Below are 18,456 nucleotides of genomic sequence, written 5' to 3'. Positions count from 1 at the left end.
TCTTCATGGCCAAAAAAGTTAATGCAGTTAAATTTTGTGTCCACTTTCCCACCCAAAGCAAGAACCCTGCCAATATCAGATCAAGTCCTAGGCTGTATTAGGAAGAACATTGCCAGCTGGTGGAGGCAGGTGAGCCTTCCCCTTTTCTCAGCCCCTTTGAGACCCATCTGCAGTGCTGTGTTTAGTGCTGGGCTTCCCAGCACAAGCAAGACATAGATGTACTGAAGTTACTTCACTGCAGGTCACCACAAGGATGATTAAGGGACCAGAGCATTTCTCCGATAAGGACAGGGTGAGAGAGGTGGGACTATTCAGCCTGGAGATGAGAAGGCTCAGGGAGACTCTTAACAATACATATAAATACCTGAGGGGGGAGGGGAGTAAAGAAGACGGAGCCAGACTCTTCTCAGTGGAACCCAAAGAAAGGACAAGAAGCAATGGGCACAAACTGAAATACAGGAAATTCCATTTAAAAATAAGAAATTTCATTTAAACATAAGAAAAAAGAAAAAGAAATGTTTACTGTGACAGTGATCAAATACTGGAATAAGTTGCCCAGACAGGTTGTTGAGTCTCAGTCCTTGGAGATATTGAAAACCCAACAGGACAATGCCCTGACCATCCTGCTCTGTTAATACTGCTTTGGACCAGGGGAGTAGAGGGGGTGGACTAGACAGTCTCCAGAGTTCCCTTCCAACCTCAACAATTCAGCAAGTCTGTGAAGTCAGCCATAACTCTGTATAGCAAAATTTTGAAAATTTTCATGATTCCACTATCCTTCTGGACTTTCACTATTCTCACAGTGAAGAATTTTTTCCTAATATCCAGAATGAACCTTCGAGCTGCAATTTGTGATCTCTGACTGTTCTTACACCCTCTGGCACTGCCAACAAGAGTTGGGCTTCATCACTTTCGTACCTTCCCTTCCAGTGTTTGAGGGTTCCTACTACGTCACCCCTCAGTTTGCTCTTCACCAGACTAAACAAGCCCAGCTCCTCCACATCTCTCCTCAGGGATCATGTGCTGTAAGCCCTTCCTCACCTTGGTAACCCTCTGCTGAACCTCCTCCAGCGCCTTCCTGGAAACCCAGCGATCATTTCAACAGCTGATCCAAGCCCATTTGCACTTGTTTAAATTACAGGGAATGGTTTCTACCCTTCCCCAGCCCTTCCCCTTATGCAGCATCATTTCTGAGTCACCCAAAGGCATGCTAGAGTCATCTTGCTGACAGTAATAGTTACATTTAGCTTACTCAACAATTTCAGAGTGAGACTAGGTGTCAGTATATGTAGGCCTGTGTCTTACCGGAACACTGCACCACTTTTCTAACCATTTGGCAAGTTGTTCTCAGAGCTCCTAAAGAGCAGTTGCAGAAGCAGATTAATTGCCCTGACCAAAGACTTCTCCCTGTATAAACTGTGGGGAAAATGTTCTCAAGATTAAAGCACTGTCAGACAACCTAGTCAATGATGCGATAATTTTTATTTTCCACCAGAAAATGCAATCTACCATTCCCTCATGTCCTTTGTCAACATCACCCACAAACTCTGTCCAGAATGAAGAAGCACTAAAACACAGACAGGCTGAGACAGAGTCACCAGAGTGTTTTTCATCTCTAGAAAATACCCTGTCACACTTCAGCAACCACAGAAATATTACTCTTTCCCACCCAACTCATGCAATAGTTAAAGAATACTGACACTCTTCTAAATGTTTGGAGCTAGCCAAATCTGCACAGCTTTAAATTTTTTTTCAGTGAGATCATCCCCATTCTGCATGTGCCAAGAGAAATTATCTCATTTTGACTCAACTCCTGATTCCTGTCGTGTTTCCTACCTTAAGTCTCACACTTCTTGCATAACACTTTGCATAAATATCAGTTCAAAGCTGTCAGTACGCAGCGGTATCATCTAGATGTAACAGTCTGCAGGAGGACTTCCATGCGGGTTGCTTTCCAGTAACCACTCTAATACGAGTGGTACTTTGAATGATGTGGAAGTCATGCCTTAGGGTAGCCGTGAAAGGAAAGTTTTCCCTGGCTTTTGAATCTACTTCCACTTTGTCAGCACCCACATCAAATGAGCTTTCCATTTTTATTCCCAGAGTGGCACCTAATAGTACTCAGGATGTAGAGATGAGAGAGAGGATTGCTTGGCCAGAGATACCCAGGAGCATCTGGGCAGAGCAGCTTACCAGGTACTTATTTAATAGCCAGGTTCACTTCGGCTGGCTTTTCGCCTCATCTTCTGAGAACACTTTTATGCAGGAGCTTCGCTCTTGTGTGTTTTGTGAAAAGGCTAAGGATATCTTAAGGACCCTTAAGATCGGATATCCAGATGCTGAAATCTCTCAGCATCTGGAGGTATCTTTTGGTCTATAAATGTAGTTCCCATAACACTAGCTTACACCAGCAACCCCTGAGGAGAGGTTTACCACGGAGTTCACTTGGGGAAAGGCAATGTTTCGGCCCTTTGGACTACAAATTCTCATTGAAAGCCCGGGACGCCTTGTCGCAGGCAGCCTCGTCCCCAGCGCTCCCACTGCCAGGCGTCACCGTTAGTACCGGGAAGGAAGGGGAGAAACCCAAACCGACGGTGCCAAAAAGGGGTGGAAAAGCAAATCAAATGGCACCCTCACGAAGTGAGAGCATCCCTTGCAAAAAAGTAACTAATGGAAAGCACGTGGAAAACAGCCTTCATGCAAAGCACAGACGAATACTCTAATGAAAGCACCTATAAAGAAAAATTGGAAGTTAAAGTTTTATCACAGGAGAATCAATTACTCTTTTATCCCTTTTAAGGCAATCTCTTTTCTGCCAGATGTGGCATTCAGCTGGAGTCTAGGTCCACTTAACATCTGCCAAAAAGGAGAAAAAATACATTCCCAAGACAATAGAAAAAAGGAGATGGAACTTGGCATCATTTCTGTGAAGACATCCTGAGGTAGACGCAATGAGCTCTGCATGAAGTAATGAAAACATTTCTGAGACAGATTGGCCATATTTTCTGCAATGTCAGTAAGCCACTAAATGTTGAAATATCCGCTAAACCAGAGCTTTCAGAAGATAATGATGGTTCACAGTACTGTGTGACTAAACTTTCAGGAGACAACTGCCTTTACAGAATTGCCAGCACAGAAAAAAAAGCACGAGATCATTGGTACTTGGAAAAAAAAAAAATTATAATTTTTGAAGTGAGGATTGCTCCTATTAGAAGCAGGATTTAATACAGCATTTTGTCACGCTGGGAGTGACCGGTTTGGAAGAAGCGGTAGGGAAGGGAGAACAGACTGAAAGGCGAGGAGAAGGTTTCCCGGGTAAGGACTCGAAGGGGTGCAGCTGGTGGGTACGGGGGCAACTCCCCCGGTCCCCCGAAGTGCTGCAGCACCCTCCGGCAAAAGCACGCTGCGGAACTGCTGGCAGGAGCAGGTTCGCGGAGGCGAGGGGCGCCCGGGGAGACCGCGCACCTCGGCGCCTCTTCCTCCTCCTCCCTCCTGCGGGGCGGGGAGGGCGCAGGTGAATGCGCCCTTTGTCCAGCCGAAGCCCCAGCAGACCCACGGCCGGGCGCTTCTTGGGGCGGCCGGGCCGGGCACGGCGGCCGCGGGCGGCGCCGCAGGGGAGACCCCGAGGCCACGCCGCTCCGCCGCTCCCGGTGCCCGCCGCGGCTCGGGACGAGGGACGGGACTCCGGCTTGCCGGCGCGGAGGGGAGCGGGACGGGCGCGGAAGGCGGGGCCGGGAGGGGAGGTGGAGGCTGCGGCCGGGTCCCCCTCCCCGCCGCTCCCCTCCTCAGAGCCCGGCAGGCGCTCCGCGGCTGACCCGAACTCGCCTTCCCCTACAGAGCAGAGCCGCGGCCGCGCACCGGCACCCACATCGGCGGCGCCGGCGAGGGCTGCCCCTCGGCTGACGGAGCCGAGCTGGGGCCCGCCGCTGCCTCCGGCCTGCGGCGGGCAGAAGAGGCTGCGCTGGCGGCGGGCTGAGGTGGGTGAGCCCCGGGGCGGCGGCCGGTGGCGGAGCCGCCGGGGAAGCGTCCACGCGCGCGCCCGCGTGGCCGGGCTGCGGCCGGGTTCCGGCGCGGGGCCCCGCCCACTCCGCGGCCGCTGCCGGGCCGGGCCGGGCCGGGTCGGGTTCCCCGCGGGGTGCGGGCTCGGGCTCCCTGCGAGGCCCGGCCTCCCCCGGGCAGCGGCGCGAAGCGGCCGGGCGTCGGGCTGGCAGCCCACCCGGCCCTGCCCTGTGACCGGCGGGGTCCGGCCCGGGCGCACGCTGACCGAGGAGAGGCGCCGAGCGACGGTCTCTTGTTCCAATCCCCGGGTTTTTGTTAGGTTTTCCACAGAGCTCAGCAGAATTTTTGAAGAGCAGGGAAAGTTACTCACTCGTGCCCCGAGTGCTTACAGCGCCCTGCGCGATGCAGCAGGCGCTTTCAAAGTGAGGCGGTTATCCCTCACACTTCCACGCCGTCGTTTTCCGATGGTGCCAAAGGAGAGAGATGTAGTCACTGTTCCGTGCCTCCTCCATCACCTCATCGTTATTATCATAGCCTGTTTATTTTACCCATTGATCTGTTTTCGTGGAGTCAGCCCTGAAACCCCTTACTCGGGAAAACCTCTCACTGGCTCTGGATGATGTTTTCTCGGGGTAATGTCTGCACAGTGTAGATCCCTGTTGGTTCAGCGTTACAATGAGCCTGTTTTCTCAGTCCGAAATGCAGTAGCGTACTCACGGCATTGGAAACTTGGCTTTCTGCAGCTGAACATCCTCCATCCTCATTCACAGCTGCCTCCCAGAGAAGAAGGGGTGTGCACTGAGGGTGGACATTACTACAACTGTTTTCTTTCATACCAGATGTGACTTGCATAGGGCTATAACTGATTACTGTCTGTCTCTGATGGGACTCCTACATTTTTTTCTTCAGATTTACTCCGAAAAGACGCATGCTGTAGATGACTCCTTTCTGGCAATTCATAAGGCACTGAATAGTTTTTAAGGTTGTATGTCTTGTATTTAAGGTTTTCCAAGAATGTTACTGTAATTTGTTGTTGGGTGTACCCAAGAAATAATTTTGTGTTAACTCTGGTATCAGAAGCCAAATAGGCTATTATGGCTCGGCACCTCTGTTTCCTTGCATGCAGCCGCATGGTGGTAACCCATGTTTCCATGGATAAACACATGCATTCATTCACACACACTTTCTTCTTTCCGTTTTGTCTTCTGCTGCATAAACCATTAACACTGTATTTAACATTTTATTAAACATTGTTTCCCAAAAGAACAAGTAAGTTAGCTTTTAGGATCAGCAGCTGGCATGCTAGCTCATGATTAGGGTGTTTTTTTCACATCATGATATCATTTACTACATCCTCATCAATACAAATGTTTAGCTAGAAGCTATTACTGGAGCCTTCATTTCTAAATTTTCTAAATGAAGAGTGACAGCAGCGCGAGAATCTGGTGAGTCGAGCTCTTCCACACAGAGCTTCCCAATCTCAAACATGCTTTTGGACCTCCAAGGTAGTGTGGTAGTCAGAAGAGGAGAGTTATGAAGTGGCTGGGATCACTGTGTAAGCTCATGTAGAGTGGTGATATTAACAGTTGAAAGCTCAACGGAGATCAGTACAGAAAAAAAAAATTAAAAAGCAGCAAAGATCTGAGCCACAAACTGCTTTAATAATTTGAAGAAGTCAGTCTCATTACCTAAAAGAGTAAAAAGTCAGTCTATAAGTTTATGTCCTCCTTTTTTCTACATCAGACTTTAAAAATCAGAGGGTAGGCCTCAAAACCGGTGTGACTGCCCTCCATATTCTGAGTTCTTTTAAAAATAGATCTGGAGCTCACTGTATTTGTTATTGTTTTTTTCCAGTAAGTACACTATACTGAGTTCTGTTTGTAAACTACTATTTGCCATTGTAACAGCTAGAAATAAAGCATATTAAAACATATAGAAGTAGAAATTCTTAACTAATCATGGGACTGCAAGAGCTGTCCAGATATGAAGACATCTGATACCCCGAAATCTGCGATAAAATCACTGCGACTAGCCCTAGGAATAGGGGAAAAAAATAGAAATGTGCCTTCATCAGCCCATGCTTTCTTGTGTACAGGATATACAAACCACCCATTAGCTGGTGTAGGAAAGGGTTAACAGCCTGACCTTCAGACAGAAGCTCTTGTTGACCCTACTCTGCAACACTTGGCTGAAAGGTTATGCCCAAAGAGAGAGCTTGCTAGCAGGAGGGAAAAATCCAGAGAGAAATACTCAGAAAAAGAATACTTTGGCTTCAGGAGTCTGGTGGCCTGGCAGAAAGCAAACCCTCATAGCAGACAGCGCAAGACTGTAGGACTCATCCACTGACAGAGCCACACACAGTGAAAAAAGGACAGCTGTTAAAGTCTGATTTGTCCATACAATTTTCCAAAAGGTTTATGGATATAAGAGAATCAGTAGTTAGCAAAACAGTTTCATATATAGTAATTCACCTGTTCAGTAGTTAGCAAAACAGTTTCATATATAGTAATTCACCTGTTCAGTAGGAAGGTACATGGAAGAGCTACCTAGTCACTGTCTTAAAGGCAGCCAGAGAAAGTCACACTATGGTATGGCACCCTGAGCTTCCAGTGGTGCGGTGCTAGTGCCTCTCCTCCTGCAGTGTGCGACAGTGTGGCTGATGCACACACGGGAAGTCCTTGTTGCAGGGTCCTTGCAGTCCTGGTAGTTATTTTACAGCCTTCAGGATGCTGTCTTTCCTGCCAGCCTAGGATTTACAGAACCATCTCTTTCAGTTTATCCATTCTCTTCCCCCTTTTTTTTTTTCCCCCCAGCTTCTGATTTCTTGTAGCCCTTAGTAGCTTAGAACCATTTCTGCTGGTACTGGTAGGTGATGAGTATTGCCAGTATACCTTGGAATATGTGAGTGAAGCTCCAGCTGGACTTTCCTGACAATCTTGAAGGGAGAACATGCCTCTAAAGCCATAGAGTGACTGTCAGGTAAACCAATCCTAAAACCTAAACAATATTAGGAACAACATATTTGCATGGGTTTCTTGCATCAGCAAGTCTCATGAACTTAAAAAAATCCATCTTCATATTTTATATGTTACTACTGTAAGCTGTCTCAAACTTATTTGTTGTAATTTAAAAACATTCAGCCTGAATTAATGCATTCATTCCACTGGTGACATGGGCATTTAGCTTAAATACTGTTTGTCATCAGTGATTTTATTCTGTTGATTCATATCCTCTCTTAGTCTCTGCTTTACTTAAAAAACAAGCTGAGCTTTTCTGTTCTCAGAGGAGAGACTTTCCTTTCCCTAGATTATCGTACCTTCTCCAGCAAATGGGTGGAGGAGAGGGAAGAAAACATTTTGAGAGAAAATAGGCCTCAAAGTTCCAGTAGGGCATTTCAAAACCTGTTTTATATCCTGTGTTTGTTTTGCAGGGAGTTTCCGCAATGGAGAAGAGGGAAGGTGATAATCGTGTCATTGATCAGAATGCAGGTCAGAGCATCATGCCGAGAAGAAATACAGGAAACCTTAGCAACTTGGTAAAGTTTCTGTTGAAAAGCAGCTCATTTGTCACACAGAATATTGCAACCTTTCATTCAATTTTGTCCCGAAACAGTGTTCCCATCACACTGGCATATCATCAATATTCTAAAGTCTTGTCACAATATTGACATGAAGAGATAAAAAGGTAAAGAGCATCTCATTCAATTTAATCACAATCCATGACAAAAAATACATAAAGTTTGGGCGAGCTAAAAACTACATGAGGTTGGTTACTAGTTGCATTTTACCAGATGAGCAAAGCTCTGTAGAAAGAATGTGGGATTTTTATACAGGAATATAAAATTTATCTTTGGAGGAGTCTTCATAATTGCATCGTACTCAGTCATTTTTCCACCCCACACAAAAAAAAAATCCAGAAAAAAAAAATCCACTTGAAGAGCATTTGCCTCTGCAACTGCTGATGCAACGGAAGTAGTTCAAGCTACAACTTTCTATTCTAATGTGAACTGTCTCACAGGCTGTGAAATACTGAATTAGGCTTTGCAAACTATATCTTCAAGAAACAAGTATGTCTAGGTAAAACTTGGTTCAGATGTGAACCTTACTTTGTATAATTTATACCAGCTTCCAATTCTGCAATGCATAGACTACACTCTACTTTTCTTCAGACTAGAGAATAAAAGTTACTTAGGCTGCGCCTTCACTGTTACAAAGATATGCTTTTATCATCAGATAAACATGTAGTAGCTCTTCAGCTAAAAACCCTAATGAAGACCATGCCCTTTAATTTTACCGTGAGGCACTACAGGCAAGTCAGACACGTGGTGCGAAACAGGCTACCTTGTCTCCAATTGGGATTTTACAGCAAGATACATTCTTTATCTTTCTATTAAAAAACCCCACCTGTTTCACTGAAGATGAACACAAGACTTGCACCTACTTGCCTTTGCATTATTTACAAGTAGTACCTTGTTTGAATTGAGCCCTTAATCAGCTTCAAGGTAATGTTTGATTCTTAAGAATAAAGCCAGATGATATTGCTGAGATAGGAAGATCTCCTGTATCCTAGCAGAATGCTAACTTACAACTTTCAAACTACTAATATTTGCCTTCCTCAAAAGGGACAGTGCTATTTTGCTTTCTGGAGGTCTGGACATCTGCCACATCAGCCATTCTAAAGCTGAGCCATTGCAGCATTAGTTCAGTTGTACTTTATATTCCACTGGAATATTAAAGGACTTACTTACATGTTTATTACCTAATGTTATCAGTTCTCAGTTCTCCACCCCGGTCAGCTGTCTGCTGCATCGAATACAACGTCCTGCTGTTGGTACACATAGTTTCATTTTGTATGTATACGGATCATATGCTTCTTCCATGAACAATCTTTAAATTCTTTCTATGGGACAATCTTTAAATATATGATCTCAGTGTAAAACAGTTTATAATATTACACTAAATTTTTGTACTAGCTTAGCTTTTTCTAAAGTCTGATATAATTCTGCCAAGATCATCTGGGAGACTAGAATCAAGTCATGCCTACTTGGCACCAGAAAATTCAGTTTTTTAAACTGAAGTGACTCAATTTCTCAACATTTCATAAAAATTAAGAGGACACTATTACAATTGTGAAGGAGAGGAAGATGACCACGGGACTTGATGCTGGAGTTGGCATATGTGCAGCTGGTCTGATATGTCAGATCCCAAACATTTCTACTTACGTCCTTATTCCCCCCAATTAAATGTCATTAAAATAGCAGTGACTGAATGGAATACTTTTTTGGCTTGACTCTGGATTCTGTCATTATGAATATTATTTGGGCTGCATCATCAAGTCTGTAGCTGAAATTTGACATTTGAAATCTGTAGCTCATATCATAAGAAGCTGTAATGATGCTTCACATAACGTAATCCGTCTTCCTGTGCAATGTAGTTAACTTTCTGGAATTAAAATCTATTTTGAAATCATAATGTTAACGAAGAATGAGAAACCTATGCTAAAAATGCCTTGCTCAACTACTGACTATGCTGTTTGAAACGTTATGTTTTCAAGCTATCTTGTCTTTAATAGTGTGTATGTTTTGTATATGGTTTCAGAGCAGTACGGAGTAAAAGCCATGATGGCAAATACTATCATTACTGAAGTTTTTAATCTTCTCTTTAACTCACTTGGTATTTCCTTTCTGTCCTTTCCAGAATGTGGATACACCAGTCACCAATCCACCAGAAGCAGCTGCACTTTTTAATTTACATCAAGCACACCATTTTGGTGAGTTTGAACACTCTTCAGAACAAGACTGCAAGCAGGATCTGTTCCCCAAGTGGCACTTGCCAGTGAAGATAGCATCTGTGATCTCATTATTAACATTTATTTACACTTCTCTGAGAGATGTCATATATCCTTTTATAACCAGAAAGGAAAATGTTTTCTATAAAATTCCAATCCTTGTCATAAACAAAGTTTTACCAGTGGTTTCAATTACTCTTTTAGCACTGGTATATTTACCAGGAATATTAGCTGCTGGTTTCCAGCTGTACTTTGGCACCAAGTATAAACGGTTTCCCCAGTGGCTGGACAGATGGATGTTATCAAGAAAGCAATTTGGACTTCTCAGTTTCTTCTTCGCTGCAATGCACGCCTGCTATAGCCTATGCTATCCAATGAGAAGATCATACAGATACAAGCTGCTGAACTGGGCATTCCAGCAGGTATGATGGGCGCACAAATACCAACCCTTCTGTATTCAGAAAATCCTTCTTTTCATCATTCAAGCAAATCTGGATGGGGGGAAAGCCATTTTCATTGTCTTCGTTGGATTTTGAAGCAGATCCCCACAGAGCACTGTTGAGGGATGGAGCAGGACTTAGTTGTTAAAGCATGTAATAGAGAGTTAAAAGTCATCACAGCTGTGCCAGTGTGTATTAAATAAGCAATTTGCTTCATTTGAGATTTTTTATCTCTCTGTAAAATGCACATAATTATACCTGCCTCACAGGAACATTTAAGTCTTTGGCACACTATCTGTTTAGTGTGGATTAATCTTGTCTGCACCAGTGGAATCTAACTATCTACAAAAACTGAGCACACACTATTTTTAGACATCTTCTTTGTAAAATGAATTAGCCAGCAATGAAGGAGGGCTGAGCGAAATCACAACAACATGTATTTGCCAGAAACTAAATTTTTGAGCACTGATGGCTCCACAATTGGGCTGATGCACACTGACTTGCTGAAAGATAGAATTTCAGTCATGCTTCTGAGTCATGGGCAATAATTGGCTGGCGAAAGCTCTCTAAGATCCTCTGTGACTAGACAGTTCTTAATACTTGCCTATTGCCTTGAGTGCCATGAGTATTGCAGTATAAGGTATAGACTGCACGTGTCCTTTTTTATTACCCTCAAAGTCTAATCTAGAGTTTTATGAAAAGCACAGTATGATGTTAGCAGCTTCTTAAGAATTCTGTAAACAGTCTAACTACCTGTTGAAAACTCTGACATTAGCCTTACTGGTAATCTAACTTCAATGGATTACTAGAAATTTCCTTGAGATTCCAGTCCTCAAGAAGAGGCTGTCAGCTCTGGGGGCCCCAGTACAAGAAAGACATGGAGTTGTTGGAGCGAGTCCAGAGGAGGGCCACAAAGCTGATCAGAGGAGCTGGAGCACCTCTCCTATGAGGACAGGCTGAGAGAGTTGGGATTGTTCAGCCTGGAGAAAAGGCAGCTCCGGGGAGATCTAATTGCGGCTTACCAGTACCTGAAGGGGCCTACAGGAAAGCTGGTGAGGGACTGTTTATCAGGGAGTGTAGTGACAGGACAAGGGGTAATGGGTTTAAGCTGAAGCAGGGTCGATTTAGGTTAGATGTTAGAAAGAAATTCTTTACTGTTAGAGTGGTGAGGGACTGGAACAGGTTGCCCAGAGAGGTTGTGGATGCCCCATCCCTGGAATTGTTCAAGGCCAGGTTGGATGAAGCTTTGGGCAACGTGGTCTAGTGGAAGGTGTCCCTGCCTGCAGCAGGGGGTTTGGAACTAGATGATCTTTAAGGTCCCTTCCAACCCAAACCATTCTATGATTCTATATGATTCTATGAAGAAATTATCATATTTGGGGCATATGACACCATGGTGATCACTAGCAGCATCAAAGGGCTGTTGCAATTACTCATAAATAGGAGAAGCTTTGACATCAGTTTATTAAAACAACCTTTTCATCCATACCAATGATCATATTCAGTGCAGTTGAATGTACCAACTTGTTTTTAAAAAAATAGAGCTAAACAACTCTCCTGGCAGGATACCATCATTAAGAATATCTGCTGAATTAGCTCCCTAAAATAGTGCTGTTAATATATTTCCTGTTGTTATAATCTCCCAGATATGGTATTTAGCCATAGGTGGAATTTTCTTGGCAAAGAATAAGATTTCTCCTGCTGTGAAGGCATGCTAACGTGCCTCAGAACCAGTCTCTCCTGGCCCAAGATGCTGATGAAGTCTAAATTCTTCTCACTTAAAGCCCACCTTTGTTCCACACATACTAGTGGAGACTTTGTTATCAGAACTGAACAGCAGTTACATTCAGAGACATTCAAACAAACAAAAATACTGTGTTTCTTGGCTTATTTCCTGAACATTATGGTGAAAATAGCTGTATTTCAAACAAATGGCTAAGTGTGCCAGTCTGTCATTTTAAATAAGGTGTTCTTTTGGCAGGTCAAACAAAAAAAAGAAAATGCCTGGATCGAACACGATGTTTGGAGAATGGAGATTTATGTCTCTCTAGGAATTCTGGGACTTGCTTTGCTAGCCTTGTTGGCAATAACATCAATCCCATCCGTCAGTCACTCTTTGACCTGGAGAGAGTTCCACTACATTCAGGTACACGTAAATGTCATTATTGCACGTCATTAGTCCGCATTTATAGGACTGTATGTTATCAACTAAGACCATTAGGAGTTAGAAATATCAAACACAGAGCGCTTAGTGAAACCAATCTAAAAGTTTGTTCCGTACTCCTTGTTAATTGCTTTGCAAGAAATGTTAATTTCATTTGTAGTATTTTGTCAGAGGAAAAGGCTGTCAGGTTCAGGGTATGAAGTGGGAAGACAGACAACTCCAAACCACTTTTTTGCTCCTCTGACCTGGTGACCAGCAGCAGTTTTCCCTTCAGGACCTATTTTTAGGTCAAAGACCTCTGGGCTGAAAGCATTTCAGTCATCTGGGCATCTTATGTTTCAGGAACGCCCGGTGTCCTGCTGAATTGGGAGTAGGTGGTATTGAACCAGCCAACCCTGTTCCCATACAACATGGGATTCCACTACACAAGGAGAATTGCTTGTTGCTCTCTTGGAGCTGTTTTGGCAATTCTTTACTGCCTGAGCAGTACCAGGTGGCTGGAAGGTCCAGGAGAAGACTTCTGCCCAATCATACAGGCAAAGGTTTTCCGTCTGCAGCATTATTAGTTTCATAACCCCCTCCAAAAAGGTGTATTCTGAAAAGGAGACATCTTAGAACACATGCATAATCAAATCCAGCCAGGCCTGAGTTTGCTACAGATGTGCTGGTTTCATTCACCTAAGTATCTGTTTGCTCTTAGTTATACAAATTATATGCGGTAATAATCAGAGGTGGTTCTGCTGGCATCAATATGATAACGCTAGAGTTAAGCAAGTGTTGAATTAGATCCCTGAACACCAAAATCTGAAAATTCAATGACCTACTAAGTACCTGGCATTTGAAAATTTGATCTGTATTTGAAAAGTAGATCTGAAATGTATATCTTCCTACAATTAGTGATTTGAGATTCTGCCCACTCTGTGAAATGCATAAGTTGTAAGAAAAGTTTTCAGCTCTGCAGAGAATCTATATGGACACGTCTAGTGTATGATTGTTTTCAGTATTAAATTGGCATGGTGAAGAAACCCAGAAGAGTAATACTAATACAGTAGATAGATAAGTTTTATAAACAAATAACCTTTATATTTGAAAATCAGATTCTGTAGATTTAGCACCTGGAAAGGCAGACTTCACTGATGACAAATTCCTTTTTTTCTAACAATAACAAGATTGTTATGCAACAGGAAACTCAAAATTACTAGTAACTCTAGCATAAAATTTCCTTTACTTCTGTGTTTTGTAGACATCCTAAGCCAAATTTATCACTGTAAGTGGAATGAAAGACTTCAGTTTCCTATAGTTGTGCAATTGCTTTTGTCATAGTACTGGACTTACTAGAGTTTCTGATTTTAATTTGCCTTAAAATTTTTACTTGCAAGCAATCAGGCTATTTATAAATCTGCTTTTGAACTCATAATAATTTATCACAGAAGTAAAGTAATTTAGGATACAGATGACATCTAGAGAATTGACTCTTTTTCAAGAATAGCCTGTGATCTGTGATCTCTTCTGTATGTTAGCTAAGTATCATAGCAGTAGTTAAAAAATGTGCCTCATCTGTTTTCTCTTACGGTGGCATAGAGGTGTACAGTTGGATTCTTGAATTATAGTTCTTAAATTTTAGTTCCAAGCCAATGGTCTCTTTTCTTTGATTTAAGTGTGTTGGTTGAGGCCCTTCCTGATTTCCATATTTGCTTAACAAATGCTTTTTTGCCAAGTTGGAAAAAATAAACAGCTTACTATTTTATTTCTCTTTTCAGAGCAAGATGGGATATTTAGCTCTGCTGCTATGCACTGTTCACGCACTGGTGTTTGCTTGGAATAAGTGGGTTGATGTTAACCAATTTGTCTGGTATACACCACCTTCATTTATGGTAGCAGTTTTTCTTCCTATTGTAGTTCTGATTGGTAAATGCATACTGTTCCTCCCGTGTTTTAGGAAGAGGATAAAAAAGATCAGATGTGGTTGGGAAGCCAACACACAAACCAATCAAATCAGCATGACTTCCAGACTGTAGATCCAGTATGGACATTTCCTGTCTATGTATGTAAATACGCTCAAGGCCATGAAATGTTCACTTGTGAGCTCTGTTTTCATATTTTCCATAGGTGTTTCTTTTTCACTTTTCATTTCGACTTCAGGAGTATGGGATACTTGATACAATTTAGACCTTCTCTAAGACAGAAAGTGGAAACATTCATTTTACACTTTGATCTATTCGGTGTCTATTTGATCATTTCTTTTTTCTGACTCACTGCTTTTAAAATCCAAGGGCTTCATTGCCTCAATAGTAATTCTTTCATAGGCAAAAGCAATCATAAATCATTGCTCCAGATGGCCACAGAAAGTAAATAAATTATTACACCACAGAACCCAGGAATGCTTTCTGCTTCCCACTGCCATGTTTGTTCCTTTGTTAAAACTCAGTATTATAATGGGACAACAACTTGCGTATTTATCATCCCACTCCCCCTTATCGCCTGCATCCTATGTTTCACTCTGCAGAATGGGGACCTTGGCACATGAGCCAGACAGAAACTGTGTATTCCCACCAGGTCGTGAACTTAGACAATTGGACAAGCAGAATTGCAGGGAACTTTACAAGGTAAATCTCTCCTGAGGCTTGGTCACAGTCTAAAAAAAGAGTTTTTAGACTTAGATCTCCATCTTTTAAAGGACTAGGTGTGTCTCTGTTTACTTAAAACGATAAAACATTTCTTATTTTTTATTCCATGAACACGTTCTTTTGTTTCTGATGCTGGAAATTTTCCATGCTTTTGACCTAAGCCTGCTGCCCTTGACATGCGCTAAACTTTATTCACACAAATTATTCCAGTGGGATAGCTCGCATCAGGTAAATGTGTTATACTGTTTACTCTAGGGCCAGCACAATTGTGTGACTGGAAGAAAAACATTAAAAATAGACATTTGAATCTTAATATTGATTTGGTGAGATTTTCATGTAAAATGGCTTCTGAATGCATTTGCTTTTACAAAAATTTTCGTATAAGCTAATTAAGCCTTACTTTCCTTATGTTGCACAGGTCTGGCTGAATGTTTTAAATGAATAATTCATTCGTTAGTATCTATTTTTAAATATGCTATGCAGTAGTTAATATTTTCACCCAGCATCAGGAGCAATTCTGCCAGTCTCCCTGCATGAGTTGACTAGGACGTCATGATGCCACCTATTGCTGGGCTCATCTGAATGAGAATTGTAACTGGTAATGGCTCTGGTATTAAAACAAACAATGTGTGCATAAAAAATATCTAATAGATGGTGCTAATGATTCTGCAGCTAATGATTCTGTTTTACATTTGTGGACTTGGTACACTGAGCATAAATAACAGACAAATTAAATATCTACAGGGATACTACATTTTGTATTTTCCTGGTTATAACTCCATTCAATTATTGCAACTTGAAAGTTGGCCTTGTTATTTGCACTTAATGTAGTACTGTGAAAATAACTGGGGACATGGTGGCCTGTATAATATAGACTGAAGAGAAATGAGTGGCATTGTGTATCAAAGCAGTAACGCATGACAGAGGCAAACACTCTCTAAACCACAGGAAGCTAGTCTACAATGTGAATCTGAGAAATTTTCAACAGAACAGGAAACGTGTGGTTGTCAGTGTATTAGCATTTACATTTCTATAAATGAAATAAAATCTTTTAGAAGTCATATTAGGGATAAAGAATAATATTTGCCAAAGGCTTATGCAGAATATTACCTGCACTTTGTTGTCAGGAGTCATAAAAAATAATAAAATAATTCTACTAATGGAACAGGTTGAGGCAAGTGCAATGATAAAGAAATCCCTTCGTCTTCTGTATTGTCCGCTAGCTACTCGTACTTACTACTCAGGGCAAAGCTGAGACTGTAAGTACTCCAAGCAACTCCTGTATGCATCCACTGAAAAGAATGACATTTGGTTTTATCGAAATATGTTCTAAATTGTGTTAAATTGTGCTCTCCAGAATCAGCCCTGCTACTTAGAAAGTCTGGAGAATTTAATTCAATCTCCAGCTTTGTTAAATTCTGGTCAAATAGTTGGACTAATTGTTTACAGCTGGTCAGAGAAGCCAATGCTTTGGCACAGAGGAATATAAACAGCTTCAGGGGTAACAAAGCATGTGGTGCAGAGAGCAGAACCTCACCCTTGATCACTGAAAACTGAAAAGAGGCGAATAAAGACACTCCCTGAAAGAAGCAGTTCAAAGCTATTCATATGGCATGTATAAAACAAAATCGAGGCAAATTAATATCTGTATGCATTTAGAGAACAAAATAGTTCAGGGGAATGCTAGTGGGCTTCAAGGCTTTTCACCATCACCACCATTACCAACTGAAAGCTTTTTCATAACAGGGCTTTGTTATGGATCAGTTAGATCAGTGAACATTGAGTAGAGGAGTATGGTCAACATGGTTATGAAGTTAATGGAAACTGGAAGTTAAGGTTCTGTGCCTTTGGAGTCTGCATCTTACAGCACAGCAGTAGGATTTAGGTCAATAAGTCACTTTTGAAAATGGGACTTTAATGCCAAAGTTGGTTTGGCCTTTCTGAAATTTTTGTCCAAATTTTTAAAACATTGTCTCTCTGAATCTGTAAGATATTATCTAATTTGGAGACTAACAGACAGATCATTATTGCAGAAAACACTATAGGTACCACTGCTAGAAAACAGACCAAGAACTCCATGAAGATGTAAATATATTAGCTATATTCAACACTTCATAAAGAGTTTTTGAGACGTCTGTTCTAATACATCTTTATCCAAGCAGCAGGAAGGAACTGTTGTTTGTACCATTGTATTTAGTGCATAAAATCAGAACAAGACACACAACAAGCACAGAACTCCTTTAAGGAAGTACTAAAGAACATGTATGTACATGTGTATCTTTACTTATCTTCTATTCATGTTGCAGCAGTGATAAATTTAGATTCATCCCACTTCGAGTGGCTGAGAAATCATGTCCTTATGAAACATTCTATTGTAATACCCTGCTCTATGCACTTTTTTACACAAGGTAGTGCAAACTAGCATAACTTCATTAATTTCGATCTGTTAATATGGGTTGAAATCCTAACATAAATTACAGATGAAAACCAATTTCAAGATCATCATATATTATCCAAACTGACCTTTTACGCTCATCATTCAGCTGAGGACATTAAGCACACTTCAGATTTTTCTCTCCAGCATTGTGCAGGGGCAAACCCAGAAGTGACTTCTGCCAGCTGAAATTTGCATACCATCTATGAAAGCTGTTCCTAAAATCACACATAACATCCAAACAGTCAAGCAGTTTTTCCCTACTGATTGTCTCAAGTAGGACCCAGGTTTTCTGTATCATAGTGTGATGGGTTGACCCTGGCTGAGGGCCAGGTGCCCACCAGAACTGCTCTATCACTCCCCTGTTTCATTAGACAGGGGAGAAAAGGTATAACAAAAAGCTTATGGGGCAAGATAAGGACAGGGAGAAATCACTCACTAATTATCGTCACGAGCAAAACAGACTGAACTTAGGGAATTCATCTAGTTTATTACTAAGCAAAACAGAGTAGAGGAATGAGACATAAAATCAACCCTTAAAACACTTCCCCCCACCCCTCCCATCTTCCCGGGCTCAACTTCACTCCCGGCTTCAACCTCCGCCCCCCCTCAGCGGCACAGGGGGACGGGGAATGGGGGTTACGGTCAGTTCATCACGCGGTGTTTCTGCCGCTTCTTCATCCTCAGGAGGAGGACTCCTCTCATCGTTCCCCTGCTCCAGCGTGAGTCTCCTCCACGGGGTGCAGACCTTCAGGAGCAAACTGCTCCAGCGTGGGTCCCCCACGGGGTCACAAGTCCTGCCAGCAAACCTGCCCTGGCGTGGGCTCCTCTCTCCATGGGTCCACAGGTCCTGCCAGGAGTTTGCTCCAGCGTGGGCTTCCCATGGGCCACAGCCTCCTTCAGGTGTCTCCACCTGCTCCAGAGTGGGGTCCTCCATGGGCTGCAGGTGGAATCTCTACACCCCCTCATCCTTCCTCCATGGGCTGCAGGGGGACAGCCTGCTTC

General features: G+C 42.6%; 1 protein-coding gene across 3 annotated transcripts; it reads left to right on the top strand.

Annotated features, from left to right (window-relative positions):
- The first annotated feature begins 3,145 nt into the window (after positions 1–3,145).
- On the top strand, positions 3,146–17,744 carry STEAP1 (STEAP family member 1). 3 transcript variants are annotated; one of them, XM_075746235.1, is made up of 6 exons: positions 3,146–3,315; positions 3,838–3,977; positions 7,430–7,534; positions 9,696–10,208; positions 12,208–12,372; positions 14,151–17,744. In XM_075746235.1, exons 3-6 carry the CDS (start codon positions 7,442–7,444, stop codon positions 14,406–14,408), a joined length of 1,029 nt encoding a protein of 342 aa, XP_075602350.1. In that variant the 5' UTR covers positions 3,146–3,315; positions 3,838–3,977; positions 7,430–7,441; the 3' UTR covers positions 14,409–17,744. The 3 variants fall into 3 exon arrangements, with proteins under 3 accessions (XP_075602350.1, XP_075602351.1, XP_075602349.1); XM_075746236.1 differs by lacking the exon at positions 3,838–3,977; XM_075746234.1 differs by lacking the exon at positions 3,146–3,315 and having other exon boundaries at positions 3,404–3,977.
- The last annotated feature ends 712 nt before the right edge of the window (positions 17,745–18,456 follow it).

This window comes from Balearica regulorum, chromosome 2 (assembly GCF_011004875.1).
Source record: "Balearica regulorum gibbericeps isolate bBalReg1 chromosome 2, bBalReg1.pri, whole genome shotgun sequence".
Taxonomy (NCBI): domain Eukaryota; kingdom Metazoa; phylum Chordata; class Aves; order Gruiformes; family Gruidae; genus Balearica; species Balearica regulorum.
Note: the sequence above shows the minus strand (reverse complement) of the source record. Positions and strands in the feature narration are given on the sequence as shown.